Below are 18,444 nucleotides of genomic sequence, written 5' to 3'. Positions count from 1 at the left end.
AAGGCCCACCCTAGTGGCGCCCCCCCCTCTCCTCTCCTTGGCCGCCCCCCCTAGATGGGATCTAGGGCTGGCCACCAGCCCTTGGGGGTGGAAGCCCTAGAGGGGGCGCAGCCCCTCCCCCCTATATATAGTTGAGGTTTGGGGCTGCCCAAGACACGAGAACGTCTCTCTTTCGGCGCAGCCCTACCCCTCTCCCTCCTCCTCTCCCGCGGTGCTTGGCGAAGCCCTGCGGGATTGCCACGCTCCTCCATCACCACCACGCCGTCGTGCTGCTGCTGGATGGAGTCTTCCCCAACCTCTCCCTCTCTCCTTGCTGGATCAAGGGGTGGGAGACGTCACCGGGCTGCACGTGTGTTGAACGCGGAGGCACCGTTCTTCGGTGCTTAGATTGGAATCAACCGCGATCTGAATCGCTACGAGTACGACTCCTTCATCCGCGTTCTTGCAACGCTTCCACATCGCGATCTACAATGGTATGTAGATGCACTCCCCTTCCCCTCGTTGCTAGATTACTCCATAGATTGATCTTGGTGATGCGTAGAAAATTTTGAATTTCTGCTACGTTCCCCAACAAATATGTCTCAAACGTATCTATAATTGTTGATAGCTTCATGCTATGTTTATATAATTTTGGCATAGTTTTCACACCAATTTTATCATTTTTCTAGACTAACCTATTAACTCATTGTGCAACGCCAATTGTTGTTTTATGCATGTTTTTGGACTCAGAGGAAAATAAATTCTACGGAGCTCCAAAAGACCACAAAAAATCAAGAATTTTTTTTCATCGGTACACTGCCGGAGGAAAAATCATCACGGTGGCCATCTCCATCAATTTGGAGTCACCGTGATCTCCTGTGAGTAGTTTCCTTTGGATTATGGATCCATAGCAGTGGCTAGTTGGTTTCGTCTCCCATGCTTATCAATAAAAAGATCACGTGAGCCTCCCTACATGATTGTGACCCGTCTAATGTAATATATTTGTGTCTTTGTTGGGGCGTGATGAGTTGTAACTTTTTGATCAGAATCAGATTTATCCATGAATCTTTTTGAGGTATATTTGGTTTTTTTGTTGCATAACTCTTATTTATATATGCTCTTTGATCTATTTTTCTTTATGTGGCCAAGTTTGATGAGTGATATCCAAGAAGGAGTTCTGTATGATAGTTGGGTTAAATCTTGTAAATAATCTACCATAGTGAGAGAAAGTGGAAAAGACTTGGATTGTGTTGTTGCCACTAGGGATAAAAAGATGATTACGCAGTTGTCCTTTGAAAACAGGGTGAAGACAATATATCATCTACTTCATGTCATCATGCTTAAGGCAATATTCTGTTTTTACATAATACTTTAAGATGCAGGCTGGATAGCAATCTTGGGTGGAGTATTAGCTATAGATGCAGTTGGATAACAGTCTATATATATTTGGAACGTGACACCCATAGTTGACTATGCGATGGGTATATATAGTTATAAACTGCAATTTAATCAATGTGAACTATAATTTGTTTCCCACACCATCTTTTGCAAAGAAACCACTAGTGACCCTATAAATCCCAGTACATTCTTCTTCCTATTATTTCAACCGCGATCAACGCTCTCTTTAGCAATTCGTTATTTTTACTTTCTTGCTGAAATAAAATCTTCCATACACTTATGCAATTAATCCTTGTAACTAGCAAAGCTAGTGAGATTGACAACATCACCGGTTTAGTTAGGGGCCAAGGGGTTTTAGTACTACGGGTACTGACAATTGGCTATTCTGCAAGTCCTACTAGTTCGATAAAGCTTAATGTCATCCACTTGAGGGCAGCAAACCCTTGTACTTAGAGGCCCAACACACAATCCTAGTTAAGAGGAATCACCCTTGCCGAGAGGAACTATGTCAGCCCTGGCGGGTGTTCGCTGCCCGCAGTCAGAGCCAAACTTGTTACCTGCTATGTCCCGATCACTACCCAACCCATTTTGCATGGTGTAAGAGCATATACAACCGGAGCTCTCCTATCCTCCCTAAATGTCCGTGTAGACAACCCGATCACTACCCGAACAAGAGAGAAAAGGAAAAGGGAAGTGTTTGGGCCCGGTGCGCCGGCCGAAGCGCTCGGCCGGTCGCTTCCCTTTTTCACGCGCGGGACACGCTGGCAGGCGCGCGCTTAGTTAACCCAAACGTTTTTCACTTTTTTTCCTTTTTCTTTGCTTCTTCTTCCTTCTGCCAGCCGTCTGACCCCCATCTCGTCTCCCCCATTGTAGCTGCGTGGAGCAGCTCGCCGTCGGCCATGGATATAGATTGCAGCTCCGCTCGCCTTCCCACCTCCTTTTTCTTCCTTCTCCCTCTCTTCCCTTTTCCTCCTCCTCTCTTCCCTTTTTGTTGCAACCGGCGACAGGCAAAACGCCGGGAGGACCGAGGTGCCCGTGCTACAACCATGGCCACAGGGAGGAGCTGCAACCGCGGTACTGGGAGAGTTGCAAACGGTGTTTTCCCGTGCTACAACCATGGACACAAAAAGCTACATCCAGTGGATAAAAAAGCTTCAACCAGACAACAAAATACAGGAAAAGTTACAACCGTTTGACAAAAAGCTTCAACCTGCAGATGAAAAAGCTTCAACCAGAGATTGAGAAATCTTCCTCGACGACGGCCATGGCGTCTCTCTGTGATTTTTGCTGCAACCGCACGATAGAGGAAGATTTCACCCAGGCGCTGCTCAAAACGAAAAAAGTTTCAATGGTTTGCAGAAAAGCTTCCATCGTAGAGGGGAAAAGCTTCAACCATTTGTGAGAAAAGCTACAACCGTGTCATTTTTTTGCTACTACCGTCTGTGTGTTTTGCTACATCCATTCATGAAGCTGTGGTGCTTTTTTACGACTGAGATGTGACCGGCGACGACGACGAAGACGACATTTTTGTTGCAACAACCTTGTTTTTTGCTACTACTGGAGACGTGTTTTTGCTACATCCATTCACCAGGCCATGGTGCTTCAAGCGCGGCGACGAGGAAGATTTTGCTACAACTGTCTTTAAATTTTGCTACGTCCATTCACGGATTAGCTGCAACCGCGGCGAGTGTTGCATGCGTCAATGGCCGGCGGCGGCGGAGTTGCGACGACTTTATCGCCCAGTTGCGGCCGACGGCATGGCGGTGTTGCATGGCCACCAAGCTACATCCGTCGCCGGGCGGAGCTACAACCCAGAGCAGCTGTTGCATGGGTAGAGCAAGGGACAAGGGCGGCGACCGGCGGCGAGGACGACCGGCGAGGGCACCGACCGGCGACGAGGGCGCTGCGGTGCTGCTTCAAGCTCGGGGCAGGGTGTCTGGCGGCGCTCGGGGCGTTCAGTTTTTCAGAAGAAAACGACTCGCGAGAAGGACGAAGCACTGGGACAGATCTGACGGCTTTAAGCGCCTGCATCGGACGGCTGAAGCTGGACCGGCCCAACTGTTGGGCCGGCGCGCCGGCGCCTAGCGTCCCCCTTAAAAGTCATCCAACTGAACCCCCGCAGGTACTTTAATTGGGACATGCACTAAATCCAGTACCTATTTTTTCTAGCTATGCAACCATGCCATATTAGCAAGCCATGTATGTAAGCTATAAACTACATTTCTGCATTAGTTGTCTATGCAATAACATTGTCATGCCACATCATGAGTTCATGCATGTATGTCATCAGTTAAATTTTTGCACTAAATTACGTGTTCTCATGGACACGGTAGATGAAGCACACCTATATAATTGATCATTTACTCCCTTTTCAGAGAAGATACTCTTTCAACTGAATATAATATTTTTTTTATACATTTCCTTGAAACAGGCTTACGCACCGCTATATTAATATAGCAACCACACACAACATCCGCTGGGGCAAACAGAACATCAAGCCTAAAAGGAAAGAAAAAAAGAAAGAAAAGAAAAACTAATGCCAACAACGACAGCTCGACGGAACGCGGATGACCCGCCATCACTGCGCCCTCCGGATTCGACCCACCACACTCCTAGTGCTTCAAACTGCCGTGTACCAAGCAACACCTTCAAGAAGGAACGCAACGACAACACCGCTGTTGTCCGGACATGTCCTAGGGTTTCTCCCAGCATGCGGAGGAACATAGGGAATGGGTACATCCGACGCCCTTCAGGAAGGAATGGCGGCACCAACAGGCGGCACCGCGTCGGTGCCAGGCGAGCCGACAGGGATTTCTCCCAACCCCAAAACACCACTACCCACCCGATCCGTAGTCTTCCATCCAACTTGCGGCCCACCAACATGCGCCACCACAGTCTTGACGCCACCCTCGCCGTCTCACTAAGGTCACCATCATGAGGCCTAGAAGACAAAAAAATGGGATAGCAAGGAATTGGGGACGACGACACCGAGGCCGTGCGGGAGGTCACTGCCTTCGGCGCTGCCGCGGTAGCCGATTGGACGTGGAAGCAGAAAAGCAGGGGCCGCCGGCGCCAGCGCCACCCGGGACAGGCTCAGCTGTGCACGCCGAGACAACAGAAGGGGGAAAGGAAGGGGGTGGAGGAGGGCCTCTGGGAAAGGGGGGCAGAGGCGCGGCCCGTCGCCCGCTTGTCTCTCACTGTAGTCGTCCCCTCTTTTATACATTTTATATGCTTCATATGTTTAAAAAATATTTTTGAAGTGTAAATCGAAAATACTCTTGTATTTTCCTTTCATTAGTTTTAGTTGTTTATGTAGCACCTAATCATGCATTTTTTAAACAAAATTGCCACAGCAACACGCAGCGTATCATCTAGTTGCCAACGTTCCTGTTCCACTGCTAGGAAGTATGTACTAAAATGTCCACCATCAACAGATTATCACATAATATAAATTCCAAGGATACCACTACATCAAATCAGTCAGCTCCTTAGCCACACATATATTAGCAACTTACAACAAAGAGAGCATTAACTGGTCAGCACCTTCGGTGTATAGCAGAGCACGCACATGCAGACATAACAGTTTCGATACCGGTAAGAGTATGTGAGATGGTGAAGTCCCCAGCATCAAGTTCAGGTTTCTTCATGTTTCCTCCTCGCTCACAAAAGGCAAAAAGGGACTCGGGCGAGGCCCATCAAGCTAGCAGTTGACGCATGCATCACTGGGGCTCCTGCATTATCTTGAGCTTAACTCGCAGATGGAGCGTGTCGTCGATGAAGAAGGGGCTGTCGTCAGCAATAAACCCCGACCAAGGAATGCCAAGGAGTTCCATGGAGCAAACAGCCCCCTCACAGCCAGCGGCGAAGGTGCCCTTGTGCCAGGTCACAAACTGCAATAGCGGCTTTGTCTTTGCCTGAAACTCAAAGTGTACCGTCCTTGTTGGCCCTTTGTTTTCTTCCATCTCTATATAGAGCCCAAGATGACCAACCCAGTGTACCGAGAGGGCGAAGACATACTCTTCCCAACTGAATATTGGTCCCAGTGTAGGCAGAGAGCGGCACTGCTCACGCTTCACAGCCCAGTTAACAGTATGGCAAGAATAAAAATCTGCATTGGTTATACGAAGACGCACTAGTGGAAGTAACCGAGAACTCGAGATGTCCATCCTTTCTTCAGAATTTGGGCACGGTGAAGAGGCCCACCTGAGCACGAAGTCATAGACAGCTACCTCGGAAGCAACCCCGAAGTCATTCCTTGATAAGATGGCCTCAATCCCAGCAGGAGGCATTCTCATAAGTTCATCTTGGAACCTGCAGTGCAGCAAAACCATGTGATTTGATGACAACAATGTCCACATGCTTCCTAATAATGGGAAAAAAGAGAGGTCTCTCAATCCAATGGCAATATATATGGGATCACTTACTGTGTCGAGAGGAATTCCATGTACCTTTCGGCAAGGAATTTCTTGGCTGCCTCTGTCAGGTCCGCTGCCATTGAAATGGAACATGGGAGATCTAGGCACATCAGTGCAGATTCTGGAGTCATAGGCAGGACCATGAGACGCTGAATGCAAAGCTTCATGCAGGAAACGACCTCAAATTTGTCAGCAGCCATCAATATATCAACCAGAGGAATGGGCTCAGTTGTTGCTGTCAACTTTCCACTATACATAAAGCGTAACAGCTCCATGAAGGCTTTCTCTTCTGTTGAAAATGAAAGCAAGGACGCATAAGGATTGATGAAACAGTTCAAACAATTAAATAAAGAAGTAGAAAAGAAAAGTCTGTAGATGAAATGACAATAGCCAATTAATCATCAAAGTAACTCTAAACAGGCCCCTCTATAATTTTCACATTTTTTATTCAAAAGGTGCATACATCAATAATAAAATCACAATGGCAAACTATTTACAGCAGTTATAAAAAGACAAAGAATAGTACAATACACCGTTACCTGAATCAGAAATTCTGACTGTTGCCTGCCTCTGGCCAGATTCTTTCATGCCATTTGAGAAAAGCTAAGAAGCATGAAGCTTATCAGAAAGATGAGCAAAAGATTATGGAACAAATGCATTTCAGTAGATCGTCAGAATTACCTTGTAAAAGAAACTACTTTTTGCAGCAAGAATCGCCGCGCTGACATAAATAGTCTCAACTCGTAAAACCGGTCTACTCGTCACGGTACAAGATGAGTCAATATCTTCTCCATCATCACCTGCAAAATACCAAGGTTGGATAAATATAGAGTAACATGGAACACTAGGAGAAGAAGGCACATAACAAAATTAGTCGTTACTGTTAGATACATCCGTATGTAGACAAATCTAAAAGAACCTTTTTGTTAGCAGCCCACCTTGCCTGTATGGGCTTGCCCCGTCTAGCTCATGGGCCTGGCCTGGTTGAGAACCCCTCAGACTACAAGTACGCGAGAGGAAGCGACTAAGGAGGGTATCCAGTGGATCACGAACGGCGGCGGCGGCTTCCTTTCCTTCTTCTTTCTCTCGCTCTCCATTCCTGTACTCTAGCCAGAGCTTGTAATTCGCACTTGTATCTCGAATTCCCCTGTGCATGTAATAGATCGAGAGAGTATCTACCAGTACCCTAACACTTTTTGAAACGGAAGTAATACAAATTATGCTACATAAAATTCTGCTGCACTCAACTATGTGCAGTGCAGCGGATCGAAGAACAGATGGAAGTTTGTTGATTGCTTCGTATGGATAAATCAGATACGCATACGGACTTGGGGAAAACTAATTTCCCACATATATGAAGAACCTAAACCTAAATTAACTGCCTTAAAATTTATTACGAGCTAATGAAGAATCGTAACCCTCCTTGTCAAATTACTTTTGTGTTAGATTTGTCTAGACGCGGATGTTAGTAATGTGCGATGGAGGATGTACGTTACAAACAAATAAACAAACACCCAGGAGAAAAGGTACTACAGAAAATTAGAAGACTAAAAAAAGTAACGGCACCGACCGACGCACCAACGGAGGCCTGGATGCACGCACCTTTGTCCTCCTCGCGGCGGCGCTTGCGGCTGGCGCCGGATGTGGGCGCGTCGTCGTCGCGGCCGACGACCTCTACCCGCAGCTCCCTGTCGGAGAATACCTCCACGTTGAAGACGGCCTCGTAGCCGTCGTCCGTCTCCGGCTCCGGCTCCGCTCCCGCTCCCGCTCCCGTCGACATCACTCGTCTCGCGTGCACGCTCGCTGGCTCGAACCCCGCAGGAGTTGCGGCGGCGGAGGAGGAAAAGGCGACGGGCGGAGGCAGCTGGTTGCGTGGGAGTGCTGTGGCCTGGGGGGATATACACTCCGACTACTAGTAACAGCCGACGGAACTGCATGCCGTCCACGTGCGACATCACCGCCACCCTCGCTGTGCGTTGTCGTCACTCGGACGCCTTTTTAACACCAGACAGAAATCGTTCGTGCGTACTCCCACCCACCGCTACGAATGCATACAGCGTGCATCCTGCTCCTACGAGCATCTTCGAGAAATTGAGCTCGCATATCATTTTAAGATGCTCGTAGTGGAACGTTCATCATTGTCTCGTAGTTAGTAGAAACGTTTTCTCTCATTGAATGCACATCGCCGAAAATCCTAAATTAAATTCAGAAAAACACTAGCACTAAGGCCAACTCCAATATACCACCCCAAATGGTCCGGCCGCGTCAGTATGGGGCTAAACCGACACAAAACGCAGCCCAACGCGTAGGAGCAAACGGATAAACGTCCATTTTTCACCCACTTTCGACCCATTTCCGGCCCAAATGTGGGCCACGTTTTGCGTCGAGGTGGACAGCGCACGGACGAGCAGGACGCGCGCCCTTGTCCTCCCCTGGCCTGCCCATCGGTGGCACAGACACCCCTTTTCTCTTCCCCTCTCCTCTCCCTTCGCCCCTGCCATCGCTGCCGCCACCCGTTGGCGTCCATTTTTCCGGCCGCCTTCCTCGCTTTCCATACAGTCCGTCCCCCAAAACCACCACCACGCCATGCCATTGCCGGCCCACGCCCGCGTTTCGGAGGACTTTTTTGCCGGGGTTCGCGGCTATTTGGTCCTGCAGCAGGTGGGAGAGAAGCTACGGCCGCCGACGACGCTCATCGACTCCAACACCTTCCGGCAGGCGCTGCATAGCCGCAGGGCGCCGCCCGCCAGTTTCAACCTTGCCTGCTGCCTGTGAGGGGAGCTCGAGGTGCTTCCCCCGGTCGTATGTCCACCACGACCGCAAGGTGTTCGACGCTTTTCTCACAAGGTACCATGGATAGTGAGGATGAGTATTTCTTTCACAACTTCATTTGTTCACCGGATGACGAAGACCTTTTAGTGGCTGCATTGGTCGTCAATGACCACATTGCTAGGCAGCGACCTCGGTTCAGGGGATCAATCCCGGGTCATGCTCCGGCCTTGAATCGCAATAGGGAGAGCGGCCACGCCCTGCTTTATGCCGATTACTTTGAGAATACCGCGCTCTTCAAACCACATCAATTCCGCCGCTTCCGTATGGCGAGAGATGTGTTCAATCGTATTTGAGAGGGAGTGCTAGCATATGATCCATACTTTGAGTGCAAAGTTTATTCCCTTGGCAAGCTTGGCTTATCCTCTTATCAGAAATGCACCGCGGCTATTCGCATGCTTCCGTATGGAATTTCAAGCGATCTTGTGGATGAGTACATGCATATGACTGAGTCCACATGCCTCCTATTAATGTATAGTTTCTGCAAGGCCGTGGTGGCAATGTTTCGCCCTGAGTACCTGAGAGAGTCAACAGCTGCTGATACAGAGAGGTTGTTGGCGATCAATGCTGAGAGGGGCTTTCCGCGCATGCTTGGTAGTATAGACTGTATGCACTGGAAGTGGAAGAACTGTCCATTTGCGTGGTAGGGGCAGTACAAAGGGCACGTGAAAGGTGTCATTGTTATACTAGAAGCGGTGGCTTCACAAGATCTGTGGATATGGCATTCTTTCTTCGGCATGCCTGGTTCTCACAATGATATCAACGTGCTTCAGTGTTCTCCAGTGTTCACAAGGCTTGCAGAAGGCCACTCCCCAGAAGTCAACTTTGAGATCAATAGCTACCATTACAGTAAGGGATACTACCTAGCTGATGGCATCTATCCTCAGTGGTCAACTCTTGTGAAGAAAATACCCAATCCGCAAAGAGAGAAGAGACAGAGAGTTTCCCAAATGCAAGAGATTGCTAAGAAGGATGTGGAGCGTGCTTTTGGTGTGCCTCAACCTCGATGGGGTATCGTTCGAAACCCTGCACTGACATGGAGCACCCAAAAGCTTTGGGAGGTGATGACTGCTTGTGTGATCATGCACAACATGATCGCGGAGGATGAGCGTGATGACAACATCTACGACCAAGGGTTTGATTTTCAAGGTGAAAATGTTGAGCCTGAGCACCAAGAACCGGCAACCTTTGAACAGTTTGCCCAATTTCGTCGTGAAATGCGTGATTAGCACACTCATATGCTGCTTCGGGATGACTTGGTTGAGCATATATGGACTCACATTGGCAACCAGTAAATGCATCGTTCATTTACTTTCCATTTATTCAAAATAATTTCGATTGGGTTGTTAAACTATTTGATTGTGTTTTTATTTGGACGTGGAACTATTTGTTTTGTAAAACTATTTGCAATGTTTGATTTATTTGGTTATTTGCATTATTTGGTTTGCATATTCATCATAGGGCCTCCGGTCAAACGAGATGCGGCCGCGCATTGGGCACACGATCGGTGCATCCAGGAAAACGGCCGGCCGCCGCCCCATTGCCATACCCAAACGGTCGTTTGTTTGGGGTCGTGCATTGGAATTGGCCTAAAACTTGAACCTTGATGGGATGGAGATACCATTGGCCTCCTAACCATCCAATCACATGTTGGTTCGTATGACTGACTCGGACTCTACAAGGTGACTGATCACTCTTGCTAATTTTTTTCTAACAAAATTTTGTTTTCGGTACTTTAGCTTTTGCCAATTTTCGTTATTTCAAAATTTGACATTTTACTTTTGCCACACTTAGCTTTTGACAATACATCAAAATTGTATTTTTGCAATACATCGCCATTGCCATTTTGTGGGAAAAACAAAATTTTCAAAGTGGCAATTGTAAAACATTGTCAAAAACTAAGAATGCCAATAGTAAAATGATTTTTTTCTTTTGCCACAGAATGACAATTGTTAAAAGCTAAGAGTGACAAAAGTGAAAAATGAAATTGGCAAAACCTAGAGCGGCAAAAACAAAATTTTCCTTCTTTCGGATCACTCTTGCTAGCTACGTCCATTCCAATGAATAAAACGTGCATGCTTCCTAAAAACTGACTTTGACCATAAATTAGATCACTAATATATAGTGTTACTATTCATCATCCAGGGTGCAGAATAAGTTATTCTTCACCCAAGGTAATCTTACGATCGCTTCCTAAATAAATTACGTTTAGAATATAAATAGTTACATGCATATTGATTCAATATGTAAAATTTGGTATAAAAAACAACAATATAGGTTATAAGACCAGAAAAATCACATTTTATGTATGTTTTACACTATGTTTTTACATTCGTAATTTTACGTAACATAAAATATTTTTTACGGTGAGTACATATTTTCTTACATTCTCTTTTTATGTATGAAATAAGACAAAATTTACTAAACGTAAAAATATGGTGCATTGAAATGGAGGGAATAATTCGAACCGATAACAATCAAAATGCATTACAAGCAAAGCACAACAATTTTTTTGCCAAAGCAAACTTGCTACTCCGAATCAAGACTTATTTTTCTTTTTGAAACAACATGCATGCATGCCTCGTTGATTTTGATTAAAGAAGCCGTCAATATTTACAAGGAACATTCTTCCCAAAGCATGAAAGAGCGACATGGAACCAAACTTAAGGAGATCACCAGGTAACCACACAGGGTCCTAGGCTCCCAACAGGACCTGAATCTAAACACAAAAGTTCAAATCAAACTTCAAGCACAGTGTGGCAACTCTAATCAAAACAACATAAGCTTATTACAATTAAGCTCACACGAAGAGAGGCGATGCAAAACGGACATCATGTCAATCCTAGTATCGTAGTTGTGCACTCGTGCATTATGTTGAAGATCTCCAACATCATCCTCTTGATCTTTGTGGCTCCGCCATCCATGCTTCCTCGTTTTGGCTTGTCTGCAGTATTGCACAATGATATGTCTCCAACGTATCTATAATTTATGAAGTATTCATGCTGTTATATTATCATTTTTGATGTTTTACAATCATTTTATAGCAACTTTATATCATTTTTGGGACTAACCTATTGACCAGTGCCCAGTGCAAATTGCTGTTTTTGCTTGTTTTTACATCGCAGGAAATCAATATCAAACAGAGTCCAAACACCGCGAAACTTTTTGTGGATTTTTTATGGACCAGAAGACCACCAATGGGCCAGAGCAGCACCTGCGGGGTGCCCTGAGGGGGGCACAACCCATCAGGGCGCGCCCGGGCGTGCCCAGGTGGGTTGTGCCCACCTCGGTGGCCTTCCACACCCCCTCTTTACCCTATAAATTCACAAATATTCCGAAAACCCTCAGGGTTAATCTAGATCAGAAGTTTCGCTGCCGCAGGCCTCTGTAGCCATCGAAAACCAATCTAGACCCCATTCCGGCACCCTGCCGGAGGGGAGAATCATCTCTGGTGGCCATCTTCATCATCCCGCCGGCCACCACGATGAGTAGGGAGTAGTCCACCCTCGGGTTATGGGTTTGTACCAGTAGCTATGTGATTAATCTCTCTCTCTCTCTCTCTCTCTCTCTCTCTCTCGTGTTCTTGAGATGTCACGATCTTGATGTATCGCGGACTTTGTTAATATAGTCAGATCATATGGTGTTTTCCCCTCTCTATCTTGTTGTGATGAATTGAGTTTTTCCATTTGAGATTTTGTTGTTATCGGATTGAATACTTTTATGGATTTGAGAGCACTTGATTTATGTCTTGCATATGAATACTCGTGGCGACAATGGGGTATCATATTGATTCACTTGATATGTCTTTTGGCATTCAACTCGCGGATTCCCGCGATGACATTGGGGTAGTCTATGCATAGGGGTTGATGCACGTTTTCTTGTTTTGTTTCTTTGGTAGAAATCTTGGGGCACTCTTTGAGGTTCTTTGTGTTGGATTGAGTATTACGAATCTGAAATTATTTGGTGTTATTTTAGTACAAACTCTTGTATAGATCGATCGGAAAGAATAGCTTCGACGTGGTTTCGTACCCTACAAATAATTTCTATGTTCTCCGCTAGATAGGAACTTTGGAGTGATTCTTCATCGCACTATGAGGAGTGGTTATATGATCCAATTATATTAGCACTGTTGAAAGATTGCACTAGCGATAGTACGGACCCTAGGCCTCATTTTCAAGCATTGCAATACCGTTTTTGTGCTTGTTTACTATTTGCTACCTTGCTGTTTTTATTTATTCATATTATAAAAATATATTTCTACCATCAATATTACAGTTTTATCACCATCTCTTCGTCGAACTAGTGCACCTATACAATTTGCCATTATATTGGGTGTGTTGGGGACATAAGAGATTTTTTGTATTTGGTTGCAGGGTTGTTTGAGAGACACCATCTTCATCCTACACCTCCCACAGATTGATAAACCTTAGGTCATCCACTTGAGGGAAAATTGCTACTGTCCTACAAACTCTGCGATTGGAGGACCAACACGAGTCTACAAGAATAAAGTTGCATAGTAGACATCACACAACTAGTGAGATAATGGCAAAAACTGGATATAAATGAGCGGAATCATTAGGCATTTCCTTATCAGAACACGGAGAGTTCTTGGTTTTCTAGATATTCCAAAATAGTGTTGTCCCGCCAATCAGGGCCATCTTCATATAATCAAGCGGGAAGAGGTTTATCCAGAGGGGCCCACCAGGTCATCAACGTCTCGAGAGGGCTTGACTAAGCCAAAGGAACTGAGGACTAAGCTCCAGGAGAACTTTGGCATATTACAATAAAATAATAGATGCTTAGTAGTTTCATCATGACCACAAAACGAACATTGACTATTCCCAGTCCATCCCCTCTGGAGCAAATTGCCTTTGGTCAGGGCAATGTTTTTGATCATTAACCATAAGAAGATCTTGATCTTCAAAGGCATTTTGACTTTCCAAATTCCTTTTTAGTCAACCAAGGTAAATGCCTTAAGTTGAAAATACATATCTCTCATAGTAAGCCTTCTCTTGCTCCCAATTTCTTGAGTCACTCTATCAGAGTTGCTACATAGAGGTACACCATCCACCAAAGAAAATGTAACCTACTGTGACAAACACATATTATCACGGAAATATTTTTTTAGTGTTTATTGAGGCTTCTAAGCTGAGGAATCAATGGATATAGCCCTCCTACGCATCTACCTCGATACATAATTCTCCTCGTGGTTTGGTCCTTCATCAAAAAGAAGAAATGATGAGATTCTAGAAAAACTTTATTATCAATGGCAATGCGATGAACGGAGAGCGGGTTTTGGGAGGCACTAGGAATATGTAAGATTCTTCTAAGATTTATGTCTTTTTGTGGGGTTTTGATAATAGAATGACAAAAATTAGGTATCCATCGGCAGTGTGGACTTGCTCATGGCCATGATATTACTCATGCATGGTCAACTTTCCAAGCTCACTGGTTATGTGATCTGTAGCTCCACTATCAACATACCAGTTTGTATCTAGTCCATAAGAGTTATCTGTATCTGCAACAACTTGCTTTTTCTGGTAGTTATTGTCCTCAACATAATGCCAATTACAATCTTTGGCGATGTGGTTAGTTTTTTTTGTGGATTTGGCAAGGACCAAACTCACCCATAGTTGTTGTTGTTGTTGTTGTTGTTGTTGTTGTTGTTGTTGTTGTTGTTGTTGTTGTTGTGCTTCTCCTCCTTGGTGGCCCCTATTGTTGGAGTAGAAGGGGCGGCCGTTGCCGGGGCGACCGTTGTCATCATAGTTGTTAGTGTTGTAGCCTCCACCACCATGGTGACCGCCGCCACTTCCACCATGATTGTAGCCGTCGCTACCTTGCTGGTGACTATCGCTGTTGTACTGGTTTGAGCCGCCGCCCCCACCATGGGAATTGTTGGAGTGATACGTCTCCAACGTATCTATAATTTTTTATTGTTCCATGCTATATTATATTCTGTTTTGGACATTATTGGGCTTTATTATACACTTTTATATTATTTTTGGGACTAGCCTATTAACCGGAGGCCCAGCCCAGAATTGCTGTTTTTTTTGCCTATTTCAGAGTTTCGCAGAAAAAGAATATCAAATGGAGTCCAAACGGAATGAAACCTCCGGGAACGTGATTTTCGGAACAAACGTGCCAGAGGACTTGGACCCTACGTCAAGACATCAACCAGGAGGGCACGAGGTAGGGGGCGCGCCTACCCCCCCCCCCCCAGGCGCGCCCTCCACCCTCGTGGGCCCCATGTTGCTCCACCGACGTAGTCCTTCCTCCTGTATATACGTACGTACCCCCAAACTACCAGATACGGAGCCAAAACCCTAATTCCATCGCCGCAACCTTCTGTACCCGTGAGATCCCATCTTGGGGCCTTTTCCGGAGCTCCGCCGGAGGGGGCATCGATCACGGAGGGCTTCTACATCAACACCATAGCCTCTCCGATGATGTGTGAGTAGTTTACCTCAGACCTTCGGGTCCATAGTTATTAGCTAGATGGCTTCTTCTCTCTTTTTGGATCTCAATACAATGTTCTCCCCCTCTCTCGTGGAGATCTATTCGATGTAATCTTCTTTTGCGATGTGTTTGTTGAGACCGATGAATTGTGGGTTGATGATCAAGTTTATCTATGAAAAATATTTGATTCTTCTCTGAATTCTTTTATGTATGATTGGTTATCTTTGCAAGTCTCTTCGAATTATCAGTTTGGTTTGGCCTACTAGATTGATCTTTCTTGAAATGGGAGAAGTGCTTAGCTTTGGGTTCAATCTTGTCGTGTCCTTTCCCAGTGACAGTAGGGGCAGCAAGGCACGTATTGTATTGTTGCCATCGAGGATAACAAGATGGGGTTTATATCATATTGCATGAGTTTATCCCTCTACATCATGTCATCTTTCTTAAAGCGTTACTCTGTTCTTATGAACTTAATACTCTAGATGCATGCTGGATAGCGGTCGATGTGTGGAGTAATATTAGTAGATGCAGGCAGGAGTCGGTCTACTTGTCTCGGACATGATGCCTATATACATGATCATACCTAGATATTCTCATAACTATGCTCAATTCTATCAATTGCTCAACGGTAATTTGTTCACCCACCGTAATACTTATGCTCTTGAGAGAAGCCACTAGTGAAACCTATGGCCCCCGGGTCTATTTTCCATCATATTAATCTTCCAACACTTAGTTATTTTTATTGCCTTCTATTTTACTTTGCATCTTTATCATAAAAATACCAAAAATATTATCTTATCATATCTATCAGATCTCACTCTCGTAAGTGACCGTGTAGTGACAACCCCTTATCGCGTTGGTTGCGAGGATTTATTTGTTTGTGTAGGTGCGAGGGACTCGTGCGTGGCCTCCTACTGGATTGATACCTTGGTTCTAAAAAACTGAGGGAAATACTTACGCTGCTTTACTGCATCACCCTTTCCTCTTCAAGGGAAAACCAACGCAGTGCTCAAGAGGTAGCATGGAGTTACCTCGTGATGGAGAGCCCATGGAAGAAGTGCGGCCTCCGCCGAGGATTTGAAGTCGCCTGTGGCCCCTTAGAAGAGCTCGTTGCGCTGATCAAAGTTGGACATCAACGCAAAAATATGGTCTAGGGAGAGCAGCTCAGTGGGACACTGAGGGCGAAGATGAGAGGTTGGTAGTCGAGGCTGAGCCCAGAGAGGATGTGATAGATGAGTTGTTCATCATTCAGAGCACTTCCAGCTGCTGCAAGTTCGTCGGCCAAGGACCCTATGTGGGAAAAATAAGTAGCCATGTTGTGAGTCACCTTCTGGGCGTTGGTGAGGGCGACCTGCAGGTTGTTGATGCGCGATCTGGAGGTGGAGGAAAACATGGTTGCAAGGTACTTCAAGAGAGCATCAGTGGTGGGGATCGACACAACCTGAATCAAGACTTCTTTAGTCAGGTTGTTGAGGAGGTCGCCGAGCACAAGCTAATCCTGCTTGGCCCAGAAAACATGCACAGGATTGGTGATGGAGGAGTCCTTCCCTTCCTTATCCTTGATGACGGCAAACTTTGCTAGCTCCAGATCGCTCCCATCAAGGAGACCATAGAACCTGACATTGCGAACTTGGGGAAGGATTTGAGCACGACAAAGTATGTAGTTCTGGCAAGTGAGTTTTCCGGTGACCTGGGTGGTCAGGGCCACGACAGAGGTTGATGAAGACGCCATGGTGATTGGTTTTAGGTTTGGTGTTTGGGAGATGGTTTGCGATCTGGGTGTTTCTGGCGATGGGTTTTGGGTGTTTGCTCGATGGGTTTATGATATGGTGTTGCTAGCGATGTGTTTTCTTGATCTGATGTGGATCGATGGGTTTGGGGTTTGCGATCGCCAGATGTATCGGAAGAGTAGGGCTCTGATTACCATATTGGTTTTGGTGTAATGTCATGCCTGTTTGGGGCCGCCTGCTGCTTGTTATATAGATGGGGCGCTCCTCCTATAAGCGCATACATCGTAGGTTGTTAGGGCATCTCCACGGAGGACCCGCAACCCGCTCGCATCCATCCAGACCGTGTTGTCCAGACTGCGGAAGCCATCCAACGCAGGCCTGTATCAGTCCTCGGGGCGGTCCAAACGCGATTTCTCCTGCAAACAGGAGGCAAAATTAGGGGAGCTTTGCGGGAGTCCAAACACGAGAAACATAGGAATCCGATACCCCGGCCCACACAAAACCCTTCCTAGACCCCGTGACTCCATCCTCCCCATTTTCTCTCCTTCTTTGGGTCTTGCCTTCCCCACCGCTCAATCACCCCGGCCACCATGCCACACCCATGCTGGAACTCTGCATCTCCGGCACCTCCAGCGCTCCAGCAGGGCCACACCCCGCTTCTCCTCCATCTCCGTTCAACCCCTGTCCTCCAATTGTGGCAGACACAGAGAGGCTCTTGTCAATCTCAGAAGCAAGAGGGTGGTCAAGTTTGCTTGGATCTCTTGATTGCGTGCATTGGAAATGGAAGAACCGCCCGAAGGCTTTATAAGGCAATATCAGGGTCATGTTAAGAATCCCACCATCATTCTTGAAGCAGTTGCATTATAGGATCTTTGGATTTGGCACGCTTTCTTTCGCATGCCCGGGCCTCAGAATGACATCAATGTGTTGCAGCGATCACCGTAGTTTGTGAGGCTGACTGAAGGAAAAGCTCCTCCTTGTCACTATACTGTCAATGGATATGAGTATAACATGGGCTACTATCTGGTTGACGGTGTCTATCCTCCATGGGCTACCTTTGTCAACACCATCTCAAACCCAGTTGGCCAGAAAAAGGCTCACTTTGCCTAAAGACAAGAAGCAGCTAGAAATGATGTCGACAGGGCATTTGGAGTTCTACAGACCCGTTTTGCAGTTGTTTGTGGACCTGCTAAATAATGGGATCCGGAAACCTTGTGGGAGGTACATGTTGTGTGGTCATGCACAACATGATTGTCGAGGATGAGGGTGACGATGCTGCCGCAACTCTAGAATTTAAGAATATGGCTGATCCTATCCAATTTGGCAACAATGTTGCCCCCCACTTCTCGGCCCCGGCCCCGCAGACGGATGCGGCAAGAAATTTGTGGGTTGGCGTTTAAGATGCTCTTACAAGACTTGAGGCGCAAGAAGGAGAGGAAGAGATAAACAAGCTAGCTAGGTATCCTAGGCTAATAAGAATACAATATGCGGCACCCCTAGAGATAAAGCTAGTTTAACAACACAGTGATCAGCAATTTTCAAATCTTGTTACCTGCTATGTCTTGATCACCATCCAGCCCATTTTATATGGTATAGGGTCTCCTGCATTACCTCCCGCCTCCGCCGTGCATGTACGGCCG

The 18,444-nt window shown here is 46.2% G+C and overlaps 1 protein-coding gene across 2 annotated transcripts; it reads right to left on the bottom strand.

Moving 5' to 3' along the window:
* Positions 1–4,795: 4,795 nt before the first annotated feature.
* On the bottom strand, positions 4,796–7,661 carry LOC123125432 (BTB/POZ domain-containing protein POB1-like). Of its 2 annotated transcripts, none has more exons than XM_044545927.1 (5): positions 7,395–7,661; positions 6,474–6,592; positions 6,332–6,395; positions 5,802–6,081; positions 4,796–5,688 (listed from the first exon to the last, which is right to left on the bottom strand). In XM_044545927.1, the coding sequence occupies exons 1-5, from the start codon at positions 7,570–7,572 to the stop codon at positions 5,097–5,099; spliced, it is 1,233 nt and encodes a 410-aa protein (XP_044401862.1). In that variant the 5' UTR covers positions 7,573–7,661; the 3' UTR covers positions 4,796–5,096. The 2 variants fall into 2 exon arrangements, with proteins under 2 accessions (XP_044401862.1, XP_044401861.1); XM_044545926.1 differs by lacking the exon at positions 7,395–7,661 and adding an exon at positions 6,731–7,365.
* Between the last annotated feature and the right edge of the window lie 10,783 nt (positions 7,662–18,444).

Source organism: Triticum aestivum, chromosome 5D, assembly GCF_018294505.1.
Source record: "Triticum aestivum cultivar Chinese Spring chromosome 5D, IWGSC CS RefSeq v2.1, whole genome shotgun sequence".
NCBI lineage: Eukaryota > Viridiplantae > Streptophyta > Magnoliopsida > Poales > Poaceae > Triticum > Triticum aestivum.
This window is presented reverse-complemented; position numbering and strand designations above follow the sequence as displayed.

Bases quoted from the DNA above. Each gene is read 5' to 3' on its own strand.
- LOC123125432 (XM_044545926.1), bottom strand. From the start codon at position 6,947: ATGCACAGGGGAATTCGAGATACAAGTGCGAATTACAAGCTCTGGCTA. The intron at 6,396-6,473 runs GTAATTCTGACG...CATGCTTCTTAG, and splicing joins AAAGTAGTTTCTTTTACAAG to CTTTTCTCAAATGGCATGAA. The intron at 6,082-6,331 runs GTAACGGTGTAT...CATTTTCAACAG, and splicing joins AGTCAGAATTTCTGATTCAG to AAGAGAAAGCCTTCATGGAG.